The sequence below is a fragment of the Hemiscyllium ocellatum genome, chromosome 37 (assembly GCF_020745735.1).
Source record: "Hemiscyllium ocellatum isolate sHemOce1 chromosome 37, sHemOce1.pat.X.cur, whole genome shotgun sequence".
Lineage (NCBI taxonomy): Eukaryota > Metazoa > Chordata > Chondrichthyes > Orectolobiformes > Hemiscylliidae > Hemiscyllium > Hemiscyllium ocellatum.
Genome location: NC_083437.1, coordinates 13,549,145 through 13,566,747, shown reverse-complemented (window position 1 = coordinate 13,566,747; position 17,603 = coordinate 13,549,145). Strand labels below are relative to the sequence as shown.

At 42.4% G+C, this 17,603-nt stretch overlaps 2 protein-coding genes across 7 annotated transcripts in view; one reads left to right on the top strand and one right to left on the bottom strand.

Annotated features, from left to right (window-relative positions):
• mtor (mechanistic target of rapamycin kinase) overlaps positions 1-17,603 on the top strand; it is a 474,957-nt gene that overhangs the window by 74,772 nt on the left and 382,582 nt on the right. Inside the window, exon 1 of one of the 6 annotated variants that reach the window (XM_060852058.1) lies at positions 12,993-13,072. The exons of the other annotated variants lie outside the window; for them this stretch is intronic. The gene's annotated coding sequence lies outside the window, so the exon portion shown is untranslated. Of the gene's footprint in view, positions 1-12,992; positions 13,073-17,603 lie in introns of those variants that run through there. 6 annotated transcript variants of the gene reach the window in all.
• On the bottom strand, positions 126-12,808 carry ubiad1 (UbiA prenyltransferase domain containing 1). The gene is made up of 2 exons (XM_060852062.1): positions 12,152-12,808; positions 126-1,566 (listed from the first exon to the last, which is right to left on the bottom strand). The coding sequence occupies exons 1-2, from the start codon at positions 12,657-12,659 to the stop codon at positions 1,082-1,084; spliced, it is 993 nt and encodes a 330-aa protein (XP_060708045.1). The 5' UTR covers positions 12,660-12,808; the 3' UTR covers positions 126-1,081.

Below are 17,603 nucleotides of genomic sequence, written 5' to 3'. Positions count from 1 at the left end.
AATGGACCAATATTAGCATGGCAAAAGGAGCAATTTTTGATTGCCGAACTGCACAGCTGTCCAAGAGGTCATGAATTGAACTGAATAGCTAACTCTAGGGAGTGTAAAGGGTAAACAAGAGTCCATTTATTCCCTTAAAATTTAATGCAAAGTCATTTGAAATCTTATACAAAGTAAAATGACAAATACTAAATACTCCATCTTCTAAAACAGTTTACGTTTTGACATCTTGCCAAGCTGTTTACCTGCCTTTTAATCTCCTTTTTACCATTCATTCATTTATGTATTTCAAACATAACTTCAAAATATCAATCCTTGCAAATAAACAGTGCAGGTTATGACAGAATAAACAAGTACCGAAATGCAATTACAATTAAGTTTAAACAAACTCAAAAGCAAAACAAAAAGATATTCTCTCAAATTAGATGGACATCACATATTTAAAATTACTTCCTAGGACCAATTCTCAGTACATCTGTATGTGTGCTACAAATTCACTTTTCTTGCACTACCAAAGACCAATTGTACAAATCATACAAATTTGTCCATTATAGATGTTGCCAAAATGAAATTATATCACAAGCCATTTACAAGCTACATCAGTCCTCCATTATTAACCTATTAATGCTTAAAGTTTTCAAGACATAAAAACCAGATAAATTCAATTTTCTATTGTCCATGATTTTATATATGAGAATCAACTATGTAAAGGATTAGATATAATGAATCAAAATCTAAGGTAGGCTAAGTTTAAATATACTTGTGATATAGTTTCTTACCATATGATGACTCTGAAAATATGGGTTACTTGTACAGTACAAATGCAAATTATTTTCCTGATGTTGAAACCATTGTTTTAAAAAAAAACACACCATGCACCACTTAATTTTCAGGAGCAAATTGCACCTTTGCTAAGGAGTGGAAGTTGGAGTAACTGCAAAAAATTAACATCTTTTTGTTTAAAAGGAATAGTGGCTTAATTGAAAAAAAAACTGTTCCAACTTCTCTATTTTAAAATAAAAAATAGCTTTACCATCATCAATTTTGATTTCTGAAATATAGAAAAGGAGTCTGTGCCATTTTAGTTTGGTAAGCTTCCAGATGGTGCTAACAAAATGGCAAAAACGTAGAACAATCCTAGAAAAAGATTCAGTTTTGCAGTCATCTGGGGAATTTTGGCATAATTCTGGCTTCGAAACTGTCGCTCAAGTGAAAAGGCCAAAGGTACAGTCAAAAGTGGCAATGCAAGGCTGATTGTATATCGAGTTGCTAATATAGAAAATATTACATAGGGTACAAATATCAGCATGTTATACACAATGTAAGATAACGTCGGCCCAATAATAATGGCAAAGGTGACAATCCCAGCCTGTTTATCAGACTCCATGTCTCTGGTATTGTTACTGTGCAAGATGGCTTCTGTATTGAGTGCTAAAGGAATTGCATAAAGTAGTGGTGAAATGGCCAAGTAACCAACTTGCACAGAATAAGCAAACATCACAGCTAACGGTCCAAAGGTGATCAGAATGATGATATCACCAAGAGCAAAGTATTTAAATCCAATGCCTGTAGGTCCAAAAAGAGACAAGAGTTAGAATACATTTAGTATATCCACATGCATTAAATTGTGATACAATATATGGATTATTAATCTAATTCCATTCACTGAATTAGATGGGACTTGATAAGAAAAAAAAACTTGAGTGAGTCAGGATGCTGTTTTAAAAATAAATGCAAAAGCCTTGTCAGCTGGCTAAGCATTATAGGGAATTAAAATAAAATGCCTAAACAGTATTTGCTAAAGAATTGATTTGTATTAACATAGCTGAAACTGGAACAACAGACCTGCAGAAAACCCATTATGCAAAGAGAAACTAAGGAATCCCTTTTTTTTCCAAGGTATGACAATAGAGGGATCAAAATTATTTTATTAATTATGGATGACCTCCAACATGTGCCAATAGTCAACCAAGACTGTCTGTCTCTTTCTATTTTTCTTGTTTTTTTTTCAAATTGTGGACTGTTTAATACCAGTGATTTGCAAGAAGGTTAGAGTTATAATTAGGTGTGTTAAATGCTGGCAGCTTGTTAATTATAGAAATCTTTCTGTGCTATCATCCTGGGTTTGAAAATCAGGTAAATTGGGGATTCTTTGTAAACATAATTTAAAATCTTCAACTTTTGCGATGACTCTCAGAACACACTTGCCCAGTGAATTGTGACGCTGACCAAAATCCCACCTGTGAAGAACTAAAATTATTTCTGTTTGTTACAGAAGACAGTAACATCAACCCAGCCTGTAGGATGTAATCATAACACAGCAGCTCTCTTGAAACAATTTTATCAAACTCAGATCCCATGGCTGTTACAAGTTGGAATATAGAGACATAGAATTTTAAAATAAAATGCACTTGAAATGCTATAGCAATTCTGCTGGAAATGACAGATTACAGTTTGAAAGAGACTGTCTCAACCAGCTTGGCCACAACTCCACTGGAACTTCAAGACCAACAGCAGAAAGTATAATTTGTTTTTCTTATAGACTTTAACATTTTTCCCCAATTTTAATTTACCCTATGCTGCAAGTTGCTCTCTCTGCTTGGCATGCTATTGTGTGCAATTGCTGTGGGATTTGAGATTGTTTTAATCTAACAACATTCAGTCTTTTATGAAATGAAGTTTTAAAATATTAAAGCAAACTTATTAGCTGCTCACTGAAGAGATCCAGCTGGATTGCTTCTTCATATCTTTACATGGCCAACTTTTATTGAATTGGGAAATCACATTTTAGAAATTCAAACTCCACTATATTCTGGAGGAAACAGGAAAACATTTATCCCTCCAGACTTGCTGGTAACACTTTGGTTAAATGCTATCTAGTGATTGTGTGCCAAAAAAAAAAACCCCTCAAACTGCCTGCCTGTTATTCGATTACGTGCAAATCAAATGTCTTCATTGACACTAACACCAAGTACCCCTGCAAAATAAAGATTGGGTCAGATAATGTCGTTACCAGAAGTCCTAAAACATTGTAAACACATGGAGTGTATTCAATTTTAGCAGCTTAGATTATGCAGATCTACTATATAAATTGCTCAACAGCTTTTATTTATTCATTCATGGAATGTAGCCATTGCTGGCAATGTCAACATTTATTGCCCATCCTTAATTGTGCTAATAGTTTGCATCTTTTAACTGTTGGAATCCAAAAGATAGAAGTACCACTTGGTGTAAGATTAACACCAAAGGAACAGCAATAGCAATGATGTGATTTGGAAGGAAACTCGCACCTGTTGCTTTCTCTTAGGTCAAAAAGTCACATGTTTGGATGCTACTGCAATGCATCTTTGAAATGGTAAGCATTGCAGTTACTAGACTGGTATGGGGGAGAAACATACTGGACTGATTGCTGACCAATTAAATTATTTTGTATTGGATGGGGAGGGTTGTTGGGGCTTCACTCAAAAATACAAAGGAGTATTTCCTAACTCATAGCTTGTAGATGATAGACATCAGGAGAAAAAGATACTTACCACAGAATTCCAAACCCTTGACCTGCTGACTAGTTAATGGTTATCGCCATGATGCTGATGGTATGGCAATTAATAGTGGCATTCAATGAATGCTATTATTTCTTGTCCAAAACAATCATTGCTTTGTGACATGAAAACAATACTTCTGACTGTTCAGCCCAAGCCTGAATATTGTCCAGATCTCGCTGCTTGCAGACACATCTTTAGTATCTGAAGAATTGCAAATGGTGCTGAATGTTGTGCAATCAGCAGCAAACTTCTGACCTTGCACTGGAGAAAGGTCACTACTGCAGCAAGTGAAATGATTGGACTTAGGATATTGTCCTGAGAAACTCTTACATCGGTGTACACTGTTGTGGGGCTAAGGTAATAGGCCTTTAACCATGCAGCCACCTTTCTTTATTATAGTTTTGACTCTTCCAGTGGAGAATTCTTCCCTCCCCCGCCCTGTTCCTACTGACTTTGCTGCAAACAGCTGCTTGGTCCAACTCATCCATGCTGACCAGATATCCCAACCCAATCAGTCCCATCTGCCAGCACCCGGCCCATATCCCTTCAAACCCTTCCTATTCGTATACCCATCCAAATGCCTTTTAAAATGTTGCAATTGTATCACCCTTCACCACTTCCTCTGGCAGCTCATTCCATACACATACCACACTCTGTGAAGAGGTTGCTCCGTAGGTTTCTTTTACATCTTTCTCCTCACACCCTAAACCTATGCCCTCTCATTCTGGACTTCCCCCACCCCAGGGAAAAGACTTTTGTCCATTTTTCCTATCCATGCCCCTCATAATTTTGTAAGCCTCTATAAGGTCACCTCTCAGCCTCCAACGCTCCAGGGAAAACAGCCCCAGCCTGTTCAGCCTCTCCCTATAGCTCAAATCCTCCAACCCTGGCAACCCTTGTAAATCTTTTCTGAACCCTTTCAAGTTTCCCAACATCTTTCCGATAGGAAGGAGACCAGAATTGCACGCAATATTCCAACAGTGGCCTAACCAATGTCCTGTACAGCCACAACATGACCTCCCAACTCCCGTATACAACACTCTGACCAATAAACGAAAGCATACCAAACGCCTTCTTCACTATCCTAATTATCTGCGACTCCACTTTCTAGGAACTATGAACCTACACTCCAAGGTCTCTTTGTTCAGCAACACTCTAGGACTTTATCATTCAGTATATAAGTCCTGCTAAGATTTGCTTTCCCAAAATGCAGCACCTCGCATTTATCGGAATTAAACTCCATCTGCCACTTCTCAACCCATTGGCCCATCTGGTCAAGATCCTGTTGTAATCTGAGGTAACCTTCTTCGCTATCCACTACATCTCCAATTTTGGTGTCATCTGCCAACTTATTAACTGTACCTCTTATGCTCGCATCCAAATCATTTATGTAAATGGCAAAACGTAAAATACCCAGCACTGATCCTTATGGCACTCCACTGGTCACAAGGTTTTTTCCAGTCTGAAAAACAAGCCTCCACCACCACCCTCTGTCTTCTACCTTTGAGCCAGTTCTGTATCCCAATGGCTAGTTCTCCCTTTATTCCGTGAGATCTAAGTTTGCTAACCAGTGTCCCATGGGGAACCTAGTCAAACGCCTTACTGAAGTCCAAATATATCACATCTACTGCTCTGCCCTCATCAATCCTCTTTGTTACTTCTTCAAAAAGCTCAATCAAGTTTGAGAGACATGATTTCCCACACACAAAGCCATGTTGACTATCCCGAATCAGTCCTTGCCTTTCCAAATACATGTACATCCTGTCCCTCAGGATTCCCTCCAACAACTTGCCCACCACCGAGGTCACGCTCACTGGTCTATAGTTCCCAGCTTGTCCTTACCACCCTTCTTAAACAGTGGCACCGCGTTAGCCAACCTCCAGTCTTCCGGCATCTCACCTGTGACTACAGATGACACAAATATCTCAGCAAGAGGCCCAGCAATCACTTCTCTAGCTTCTCACAGAGTTCCATGGTACTCCTGATCAGGTCCTGGGAATTTATCCATTTTTACGCGTTTCCATACATCCAGCACTTCCTCCTCTATAATATGGACATTTTGCAAGATGTTACCATCTATTTCCTTACATTCTATATCTTTCACGTCCTTTTTCACAGTAAATATTGATACAAAATAATTGTTTTGTATCTCACCCATTTTCTATGGCTCCACACAAAGGCTACCTGGCTGATCTTTGAAGGGCCCTATTCTCTCCCTCGTTACCCTTTTGTGCTTAACGTATTTGTAAAAACCCTTTGGATTCTCCATAATTCTATTTGCCAAAGCTATCTCATGTCACCTTTTTGCCCTCTTAAGTATACTCCAAGGATTCACTTGATCTATCCTGAATATACCTGACATATGCTTCCTTCTATTTCTCAACCAAACCCTCAATTTCTCTAGTCATCCAGCATTCCCTATACCTGCCAGCCTTTCCTTTCACCCTAACAGGAATATACTTTCTCTGGACATCAGTCACCTGCCCTGCCTTATTTCCCAACAGTAGGTTAGGTTTTGCACCTTCTCTAGGAGGTGCATCCACATACTGAATCTGGGTGAGCGCAGCAGGTCAGGCAGCATCCAAGGAACAGGAAATTCGACGTTTCGGGCACAAGCCCTTCATCAGGAAACAGGATTCCTGATGAAGGGCTTATGCCCGAAACGTCGAATTTCCTGTTCCTTGGATGCTGCCTGACCCGCTGCGCTTTTCCAGCAACACATTTTCAGCTCGGATCTCCAGCATCTGCAGACCTCACTTGCTCCCCGAATCTGGGTAATCCAAGATGGAGGACAGGAATACTTTCTGGTTGTAACAGCTGCTGATTTTTTTTTGAGGTATTTTAGGTGCTGGAGGTGATTTCCTCAAATTCCAAAAACAGCAACAACTGTTTCAAATGGTGGTGCACCTTTGGGAAAAAAAAGTTAAAACAACAGCAGTTTTAAAACAGAAGAACAGACAAAGGAAACACATGGTGAGGTCAGTGCGGGGTTGGGAGAGAGAGAGAGAGAGAGAGAAAGAGAGAGAGAAGAGAGAGAGAGAGAAAGAGAGAGAGAGAGAAAGAGAGAGAGAGAGAAAGAGAGAGAGAGAGAAAGAGAGAGAGAGAGAAGGAGAGAGAGAGAGAGACCAAGCTTCTGGTCTTGAGACTGGCTCTAATGTAGCGAGGGATACGTCGGGTTCCAAGAGATCAATTGTGTTAGGGGCCTCTCTAGTCCAAGGTATCAACAGACGTTTCTGTGGCCAGCAGCAAAAAATCAGAATGGTGTGTTGTTTCCCGGGTGCCAGGATCAAGAATGTCTCAGAGAGGGTGCAGAATGGTCTCAAGGGGGAAGGGGGGCCAGCAAGAGATAGTCCACATTGGAACCAATGACATAGGAAGGGAAAAGGTTAGATTCTGAAGGGAGATTACAGAGAGTTAGACGAGAATTTAAAAAGGAAGTCCCTCAAGAGTAGTAATATTTGGATTACTCCCAGTGCTACATGCGAGTGAGGGTAGCAATAGGAGAATAGACAGATGAATACAGGATGGAGGATCTGATGTATGGAAGAAGGATTCATATTTTTGGATCATTGAAATCTCTTTTGGGGTAGAAGTGATCTGTACAAGGATGGATTGCACCTAAATTGGGAGGGGACTAATATACTGGTAGGGAGATTTGCTAGAGCTGAGCTGGAGGATTTAAACTAAGGAGATGGTGGTATTACCCAGAGAGATAGTGAGGGAAGAGATCAATCTGACACTGGTACAGTTGAGAACAGAAGCAAGTCAAACAGTCAGGGCAGGTCAGGACAAGGCAGGACTAATAAATTAAACAGCATTTATTTCAATGCAAGGGGCCAACAGGGAAGACAGATGAACTCAGGGCATGGTTAGGAACATGGGACTGGGATATCATAGCAATTACAGAAACATGGCTCAGGGATGGGCAGGACTTGTAGCTTAATGTTCCAGGATACAAATGCTACAGGAAGGATAAAAAGGGAGGCAAATGAGATGAGGGAGTGGCATTTTTGATAAGGGATAGCATTACAGCTGTACTGAGGGAGCATATTCTTGGAAATACATCCAGGGACGTCATTTGGGAGGAACTGAGAAATAAGAAAGGGATGATCATCTTATTGGGATTGCATTATAGACCCCCTAATAGTTATGGGGAAATTGAGAAACAAACTTGTAAGGAGATCTCAGCTTTCCGTAAGAATAATAATAGAGTGGTTATGGTCATGAATTTTAACTTTCCAAACACAGACAGGACTACCATTGTCTTGAGGATTTAGATGGAGAGGAATTTGTTATGTACAAGAAAACTTTCTGATTCAGTATGTGGAAAAGTGTGAGAACATAGGAGGTACAGAATTCAAACAAACATATGCTGGTACAGAGTGAATTTCAGGAACAATGGAAACGGAGAAAGACAAAAATAACTGATGTAAAATATACCTTTGGTAGGAAGAACAAAACAGAAAACAATGGAAAATCAAGCAGTTTCATCTCTTCGTAGTTGAATTTTTAGTCAATAATTTAGGTTGAATTTTCAGTACAACTTTAGCATTATTACAAAACATAAACCATTTGTGCATTAACATTTGTGGAAATATACTCAGTTACAGCACAACATTCTGACTATTTCACGCAAAGGCTGCACATTCATGGGCTTGGGAATGGTGGTAAAACACTGCAAATCTGTTGTAAATGCACATTGCAAGTGGTGGGACAGCTGTATAAATTTTCTCCTTGTGAATATCTGTTAAATTGTCTTTTGAATAATATCCTGAGGTCACCTCTGGTTCTTTTACAATGATCTTAAAATCTGCGTCCTATGGTTACTCATCCTTTTGCCAGAAGATCGGTTTCTCCATTATTTTTTCTCAAAATCATTTATGATTCAAATAACTTTATTAAATATCTTCTCAACCCCTCTATTCCAAGAGTCCAGCTTCACCACTACATCCATAATACCCAAATCCCTCCAACTAGCTAATAACTTCTGTAACAATGATTAGACCTTGGCAAAGTGTGGTGGTCAAAACTGAACACAACACTCCGTAATTAGCCATTGACCAGAATGGGTACTGGGCATTCTCTGCTCTTTGGAAATGCCATTTCCCCTTCTATCCAGTTTTGATGCTGCCCACCATTACAGCCATTCTCTGGTCACATCTCTTCTTTTCTCACACTTCACCTCTTATCACCAGGATAATACTTCCTCTGAGGTCTAACTATTATGTTACAAAGGTTTACTGGTATTCTTTGCTTTACCTCCACCCCACCGCACTGCATTAATAATGTCAAGAATCCATGCGCTCTTTTAATACCCTTTTCAGCTTCACAAGCCAACTTCAAAAGATTTATCCCTTTTTTCCTGCATACTATTTAGGTGACATTACATCTTCTCATTCTTCCTACCAAGATCATAGGTCCATTAATCAAATTTTATCTGCCAGAGATTTGCGCACATTTTAACAATATTCATTCTCCAGAAGACTTGCTATCTTTAATGTTTATGAGATTACAAAGTCTTACTTGGTTGGAAAAACTGATAGGACAATGAGTTTTGATGTTATTAATGTTCAAAACAAGGGGGAGTTCTAATATCTTCTACATTCTGTCATTTACAGTCATTATTCTGGTCTATATTCAAAGATAAAGGAAACCTGACATTTTCACTACTTCCCGGTTCTTGAAAACTAGTTTTTTTTTTAAGATTAGATTTACAGTGTGGAAACAGGCCCTTCGGCCCAACAAGTCCACACCGACCCGCCGAAGCGCAACCCACCCATACCCCTACATTTACCCCTTGCCTAACACTACGGGCAATTTAGCTTGGCCAATTCACCTGACCCGCACATCTTTGGACTGTGGGAGGAAACCGGAGCACCCGGAGGAAACCCACGCAGACACGGGGAGAACGTGCAAACTCCACACAGTCAGTCGCCTGAGTCGGGAATTGAACCCGGGTCTACAGGCGCTGTGAGGCAGCAGTGCTAACCACTGTGCCACAGTTTGTCTGGTGGCCTACGACATTGTAGTAAGCCACGCCTCAATTCTATGAGCAGACTATCCTAAACCCATCTACATCATGCCTTTCTAGAGTGTGAAGGTTTGTTTCATCAATACTGCCACCTCTTTTTCTTATTCTGCTTTCCAGAATTTGAAGGTTTCAAGCCTCTTCTCATTTGAACCAGGTATGTTACTCCCAAATGTATGATGGGACATGAGACAATTTCTCTTAGAATTTAATATAGATAAAATGTTTTATTATATGGAATTCATCTTTTAGTCACAATCATTAATTACAGAAAAAATGGCAAATCTCAGTTAAACTACGAGATAGAAATTTGTTATCTTTAAAAGTTAGAAATATTTGAGTCATTCTGCATCTCATTTCCTTCTGTGGCAGTAGGTAACAAAAAAAAGCAGAAGTCATACTAGGGAAGTTGCAAATGGAAACAAAAAGGAGAATGCAACACATTATTACTGTTTCTGTGGAAATAAAAATAATTCAGCTCTGATGAAAATAATCTCTTTCTCATTGATGCTGATTTGCTCACAGTTTTAGATTTCCATTAGTCATGTTTTAAAAAAATCAAGTTAATAAATTTGATTTTGAGTTTGCTTCTTAGAACTCTCGGCATGAACAGAAATTAGTCATAACACTCAAATGTACTTTTCTCTAACAGCAAGCAGCATAAGTGAGTTAATACAAATCGATAGATAGGGTAAACAGCCAAAGTCTTTTTTCCTAGAGTGGAGGGGATCCAAAATTAAAGGGAATAGGTTTAAAGTGAGAGGGGAAATATTTTTAAGTACTTGAGAGGTAACTTTTTCACACAAAGGGTATTGCATGAGTGGAACAAGCCGCCTGAGGAAGTAGTAGAGTCAGGTACAATTACATTTAAAAGGCATCTGGGTGTGTATATGAATATGAAGGGTTTATAGGGATATGAGTTAAGTGCTGGCAAATTGGACTAGGTCAGTTTGGGATATCTGGTCAATGCAGACAAGTCGGACGAAAGCATCTGTTTTTCTGCAGTATGACTCTATTACAAAACAGAGTCCAGATTAGACTGGTGCTGGAACAGCAAAGCAGGTTAGGTAGTATCTGAGGAGCAGGAAAATCGATGTTTCGGGCAAAAGCCATTCATCAAGAATGAAGGCAGGGAGCCTCCGGGGTGGAGAGTTAAATGGGAGGGTGGTGGGGCTGGGGAGAAGGTAGCCAAGAGGTGGATGGAGGTGGGGATGAAGGTGATAGATCAGAGAGGAGGGTGGGGCGGATAGGTGGGAAGGAAGATTGGCAGGTAGGACAGGTCATGAGGATGGTGCTGAGCTGGAATGTTAGAACTGGGGTAAAAGGTGGGGGAGAAACAACTTGGGAGTCCACATTGATGCCACAGGGTTGAAGTGTTCCGAGGCAGAAGATGAGGCATTCCTCCTCCAGGCATCAGGTTGAGAGAGAGTGGCGGTGGAGGAGGCGCAAGACCTGCATATCCTCAGCAGAGTGGGAGGGTGTTGAAATGTTAGGCCATGGGGCGGTGGCGTTGATTGGTGCAGGTATCCCAGAGATGTTCCCTAAAGCTCTTAACGAGAAGGCGTCCAGTCTCCCCAATGTAAAGGAGACCACATCAGGAGCAATGGATACAACAAATGATATTGGTGGATGTGCAGGTGAAACTTCGATGGATGTGGAAGGCTCCTTTGGGGCCTTGGATGGAGGTGAGAGGGAAAGGTGCCAGGAGGGGAGGGTGGGTTGTTGGGGGGCATGGACCTGACCAAGTTGTCATGGAGGAAATGGTCTTTGCAGAAAAGGGTGGGGAGGGAAATATATTCCTGGTGGTGGGGTCCATTTGGAGGTGGCGGAAATGTCAGCGGATGATGCGGTTTATGCAGAGGTTGGTGGAGTGGAAGGCGAGGACCAAGGTGGTTCTGTCCTTGTTGCGGCTGCAGGGTTGAGGTTAGAGGGCGGAGGTGCAGGATATGGATGAGATGCTTTGGAGTGCATCTTCAATCACGTGGGAAGGGAAATTACGATCTTTAAAGAAGGAGGCCTTCTGGTGTGTGCTGTGGTGGAATTGGTCCTCCTGGGAGCAGATACGGCAGAGGCGGAGGAATTGGGAATACGGGATAGCATTTTTGCAGGATGTAGGGTAAGCAGAGGTATGATCCAGGTAGCTGTGGGAGTTGGTGGGTTTGTAAATAAACGGCAGTATTGAGTCAGTTGTCACTGATGGAGATGGAGAGGTGCACGAAGGAGAGGGAGGTGTCAGAGATAATCCAGGCGAATTTAAGGTCAGGGTGGAATGTGTTGATGAAATTGATGAACTGCTCAGCGTCCTCGTGGGTGCACAAGGTGGCGCCATTGCAGTTATCAATGTAGCAAGGGAAAAAGTACCAAAACAACTACAATATTAAAATAAAGAACTGCTGATACTGGAAATATGTAACAAAAACAGAAATAGCCAGAGAAACTCAACAAGTGTGGTAGCATTTGGGGTGAGAAAACAGAGTTAACTCTTCGATTCTAGTGACTCTCCTTCACAACTATGAATCACTCCAGCTAAAGGTCTCAAAACCGAAATAAGAGGCATCCTGCTCATTTCATCCTTACTTACCTCCAGTGTAAAGAAAGGAGCTGGAAAGCCCCCCGAAGAAGATCAGAGCTAAGTGTTCAAGTTTGAGTTTGCACAAAAAGTAGAGGGAACAGGCGCAGAGGCAGCCCAGAGTGTACAGGCAGGCTCCGAACCGCACCACATCCTGTGGCTCTAGGATCCGGTCCACTAAGGTCCGGTCGTCGCTCTTCTTATGATCGATGCCCCGGCTGAAGTCGTAATAAGTGTTCACCAGGTTACCGGCTGCGTGTACGGCCAGCACGGCCAAGGCAGCCAGGAGGGAAATGGTCAGGTCGAGCTGGCCCAGGCTCTTGTAAGCCAGGGCCGTGCCCAGGGCAACTGGAGTAAGCGACGCGCTGAAGCTCCAGGGCCGCAGGGCCAGCACGTACGCGGCGCACTTCTGCTTCAGGCTCCTGCCGAAACCCTGCACCGTTTCCTTGTCCGTAGCGGGGATCTGCATCCTCGACTCGGCGTCCGATTCCACCTGCTTAACTTCCCCATTCTCTTTCATTCTCGGCCCCGTCGCACCCTTTATCCAATAATCGCCAGGACGACAACCGCCATCTGCCTGAGCACCCACATCGCACCAAAGTCACGACCTCGAGCCACAGCGCTACACATGCGCAGATGCTCAACGGTCCAGGGAGTGGGACGACACCTCGCTCCGCGCGCCAGTAGCGGTATTCCCTCGCGCACGCCCGCACGCGCATTGATGACTGCGACTTGCCTTCGCAAACGTCATAGTGACCCGCCCTCCGGCACATGCTGGCGCTTCTGATTGGATCACGCAGATGTCAATCACCGGCGCGCAAGGTCTGGAGGTCATTTAGCTTCCTTTCAATATGGCAGCTTATATGGAGTAAAATAGTCAATTTATTTTGAAGTGAAGAATTTATGCTTTATTTATTGTAATACGACAAGAGAGTAAGTATACACGGATGGTAATCCGTTATGATTATTTAAGTATTGAATTCATTTCTAAATTATAAAAAAATCTTATGGTGCTATTTGCAAGTTTTCTGGTGTGTGTTATGTTCCAGAATTGAAGAAGTTTTATAGATTTTGTTTTTTCGAATTATTTATAATTCATTGTCAGACAGTATCTCTAACTACTGAGCAAAGAAACGCGTTTCAGAATAACTCCACCATTTAGGCAGAATGTAGTAACACAAGACTGGCTATAAAAACAGAAATTGCTGGAAAAACCATAATAGTCCGGCAGCATCTATTTAGAGAAATCAAAGTTAATGTTTCAGGTTGAGTAACCCTTCTTCAGAATTCGACCCAAAATGTTAACTCTGATGTCTGTTCACAGTTGCTGCCAGACCTGCTGAGCTTTTTCAAACAAGTTGTGTTTTTGTTTGTCATTTACATCATGCGCTGTTCTTTTTGGCTTTTAAGAAGCCTGGTTACTTGCAGTAGATCATCTGTTTCACAGAAATGAAAAACATTACTATAATCTAATAAAGATAAGGGCCATTTTGAGTGTTCTATTTACACATCAGTAGTGTAAAAATGTGAAATGTGAAAATTCTTTCAATTTGTCTGTTGTTCAAAATCTTTTATATTTTTGGATCATGTTTGCCAGTTGATTTTAACTTTTAGTTTCTAATTCACAATCCTATTTGTCTCTAACAGCTTTATTTGCCCTTATTTAATGACTGTGCTTAGCCAAATGTAGGTCCCTTTTGAAAGAAACTTTTCTGTTTGTTAACCTCACTTACTGTTAAACTATGTAGAAGAAGAAAATTGAGAGACAATGGCATTCCTGTCAATGTAGGTATTTTGAAACAATGCAATTCTGCTTCAAGATGCTCCTTTAGCTTTCTTCATTCATCCTTATTTGGCCTAGTGCTGAAAATTAATGGATGATGTTCCTATGAAGGGGCTTGTTGTAACTATATTCATCTCTATTTACAAGTTACTTATTTCTTGACTTTCAATTGATCTGTTTAATCAGTGTCACCTTTTGATGGGGAGAAAGCAAGGACTGCAGATGTGGGAGATCAGAGTCAAAAAGTGTAGCACTGGAAAAGCACAGCTAGTCAGGCAGCATGCGAGGAGCAGGAGAGTTAACGTTTCAAGCAGAAGCTCTTCATCAGGAATGTTGGGGTTGGGGGCAAGAGAGCTGAGAGATAAATGGGAGGGGGTGGGCTGTGGGGGAAAGACAGCTCAGAATGTGATAGGTGGATGAAGGTGGGGGGTTAATAGTGATCAGTCTGAGTGGAGGGTGGAATAGCTAGGTGGGAAGGAAGATGGACAGGTAGGACGGTTAAGGAGGGTGGTGCTGAGTTGGAGGGTTGAATCTGGGATAAGGTGGGGGTAGGGGAGATGAGGACACTGGTGAAATCGACGTTGACTCCGTGTGGTTGGAGGGTCTCAAGGTGGAAGATGAGGTGTTCTTCCTCCAGTCTTCGGGTGACTAGGATTTGGCGGAGAAGGCGGCCCAGGACTTGCCTGTCCTTTTATAGTGGGAGGGTGAGTTGAAGTGATCGGTCACGTGTGTCCCAAAGATATTCTCTGGAACATTCTGCAAATTGATGTCCTGCCTGCCCAGTGTTGAGGAGCCTTTTGAGGGCCTGTTTGGTCTGTGGATGACATGATCACTTAAGTAGAGGCAGTAGCATGGTGTTAATGTCACTGTACTAATAATAAAAAAGTATGTTGTAAGATCTATCTAACTCTGCGTGGGGGTGGGATTTCGGTGTTCATGCACAAGAGTGCCTCGGTAGCAGTATTACTGATCAAGCTGGTTGGGTCCTAAAGGACATAGCTGCTTGACTGGGTCTGCAGCAGGTGGTGAGGGAAAAACATACTTAGCAATATTTACCAAAAAGACCGTACCAATCTGCCAGCTGTAGATGTATCTGTCCATGACAGTATTGGAAAAACTGCACAGTCCTTGTGGAGAAGAGGTCCTGCCTTCACATTGACAAATGTCTCCACCTTTCATTGTGTTAAGTGGAACAGACTTTGAACAGATTTAGCAACTCAGGACTAGACATTCATGAGGCACTGTGGGCCATCAACAGCAGCAGAATTCTACTCCAGCACAAGCTGCAATCCTGTAGTCTGGGATGTCCCCACTCAATCGCTATCTTCAAGCAAGGGGAACAACCTTGTCATGGACAGGTTGGACCGAAGGGTCTGTTTCCATGCTGTACATCTCTATGACTCTAAATGACGAGTGTAGAAAGGCATGTCAGGAGCTACACTGGGCAGATTTGAAAGTGAGGTGTCAGCTAGTGAAGCTATCAAACAGGACGACTTGTTTGTGATACACAGAGCTAAGCAATCCTACGACCAACAGATCAGATTTAAGCTCTGCAGTCCTGCTTCATTCAGTCAAGAAGGTGGTGGACAGTTAAACAACTCGCTGGAGGAGGAGGAGGTTCCACAAATATCCTCTTTCTCAGTGATGGAAGAGCCCAGCACGTGAGTGCAAAGATAAGGCTGCAGCATTTGCAGCAGAAGTATTGAGTGAGTGATCCATTGTGGCCTCTGCCATTGGTCCCAGTATCACAGATACCAGTCTTCAGCCAATTTGATTCACCCTACATGTTGGAGACACTGGATGCTATGGCCTTGACAATATTCTGGCAATAATACTGAAAATTTGTTCTCCAGAACTAAGTTAACTTCTTCCAGTACAGTTATAACACTGACATCTACCTGATAATGTGGAAAATTGCCCAGGTATGTCCTGTACATAAAAAGCAGAACAAATCCAATCCAGCCAATTATCCATCAGACTGCTCTCGATCATCAGTAAAGTGATGGCAGATGTTATCAACAGTGCTATCAAGCAGCAACTGTTCATCAATAACTGGGCATCACAGTGCAGGTTTGGGCTCCACTGGGGCCAATCAGCTCCTGACCTCATTGCAGCCATGGTTCAAATATGGACAAAAGAATTACAGAGATGAGGTGAGAGTCATAACCCTTGATATAAGGGCCACATTCAACAATGTGGCATCAAGGAGCCACAAAACTGGAATCAATGGATGCAAACTCTATTAGTTGGAGTCATATCTGGTGCGTAGGAAGATGGACTTGGTTGCTGGAGGTCAGTCACCTCAGTTCAAGGACCCCTCTGCAGGGTTCCTCAGGATAGTGTCTGAAGCAGCCCATGTTCAAATGCAACAAGACTTCGACAATCAGCTTGGGCTGACAAGTGGCAAGTAACGTTTGTGCCACACAAATCACCAATAAGAGGCAATCTAACCACTGCCCCTTGGCATTCAATGATAGTACCATCAATGTGCTGGGGGCTTTCATTGACCAAAAACTCAACTACAGTGGCTTCAAGAGCAGATCAGTGGTTAGGAAGACTGGTGAGTAACTCACCACCTGATTCTCCAGAGCCTGCCCACCACCTACAGGGCACAAATCAGGAGTGTGGTGGAATAGTCCCCACTTGCCTGGATGTATGCAGCACCAACACTATTTGAGCTTGACACCGTCCAGACAAAGCAGCGTGCTTGATTGGTACTACTTCCATAAACATCCACTCACTTCACCACTGATGGTCAGTTGCAGCAGTTTGTACTGTCTACAAGATGCGCTGCAGAAATTCACCAAAGATCCTCAGACCTCACCTTCCAAACCCACAACCACTTCCATCTAGAAGGACAAGGGCCGCAGATACATGGAAACATCACCACCTTCATGTTCACCTTCAAGCCATACATCATTCTGACTTAGAAATGTATCACCCCCATTGACCCAGTGACAATGTCCTGGAATTCTCTCTCTAAAGGTCAACCCATAGCAGGTGGACTGTAGCGTTTCAAAAATGCAGCTTGCTGCCAACACCTCCAAGGGCAACTAGGGACAGCTGATGTTGTATGCCACATCCCACAAATGAATTAAAAACTCATTGTCCGGGACCTGGTAAGATGGCGGCGATTCTGTAGAACTGCTGTGGATAGCTCTGTGTAACAGCCAAAGCATACTGGTGTTTTTTGCTATCCCTGGCCAACCTATGTGGTGGAATAATTAGTTTAAAACCTTACAAAATACATATTTGTTTAGTATTTGGGAGTGGGAAGGATGCAAGTGAAAAGGATTGAGCAAACAGCAGCAGAGAGGACACTCTCCTCAGCAGCCTCTCCAGAACCCCCCAGGGACCTTACTTACACTCAGGAATTGGCTGCGTGATGGAGAGACTTGCCTTGAAAGTTGGGGCTGCGATTGGGGAGATTCATGCCCAGGTCCAACCTATCGTGTCCATGCTGCAGAAGCATGAGCAGCAGACCCAGGGCCTTGGAGAGCAGCTGGAGGAGGTGGAGGGTCGAACTAAGGCCTCGGGACCTACGATGGAGTCCTCATCCAGTCGGATCCAGATGCTGGAGCGAGAGGTTTGGGTCTTGCAAGACTATATTGATGACCTTGAAAATCAAGGTCGGAGGATAAATCTCCGAATTATTATTGGGCTCCCTGAAGGTGAGCAGCC

Bases quoted from the DNA above. Each gene is read 5' to 3' on its own strand.
- ubiad1 (XM_060852062.1), bottom strand. From the start codon at position 12,659: ATGAAAGAGAATGGGGAAGTTAAGCAGGTGGAATCGGACGCCGAGTCG. The intron at 1,567-12,151 runs GTAAGTAAGGAT...TTGGACCTACAG, and splicing joins CTCCTTTCTTTACACTGGAG to GCATTGGATTTAAATACTTT.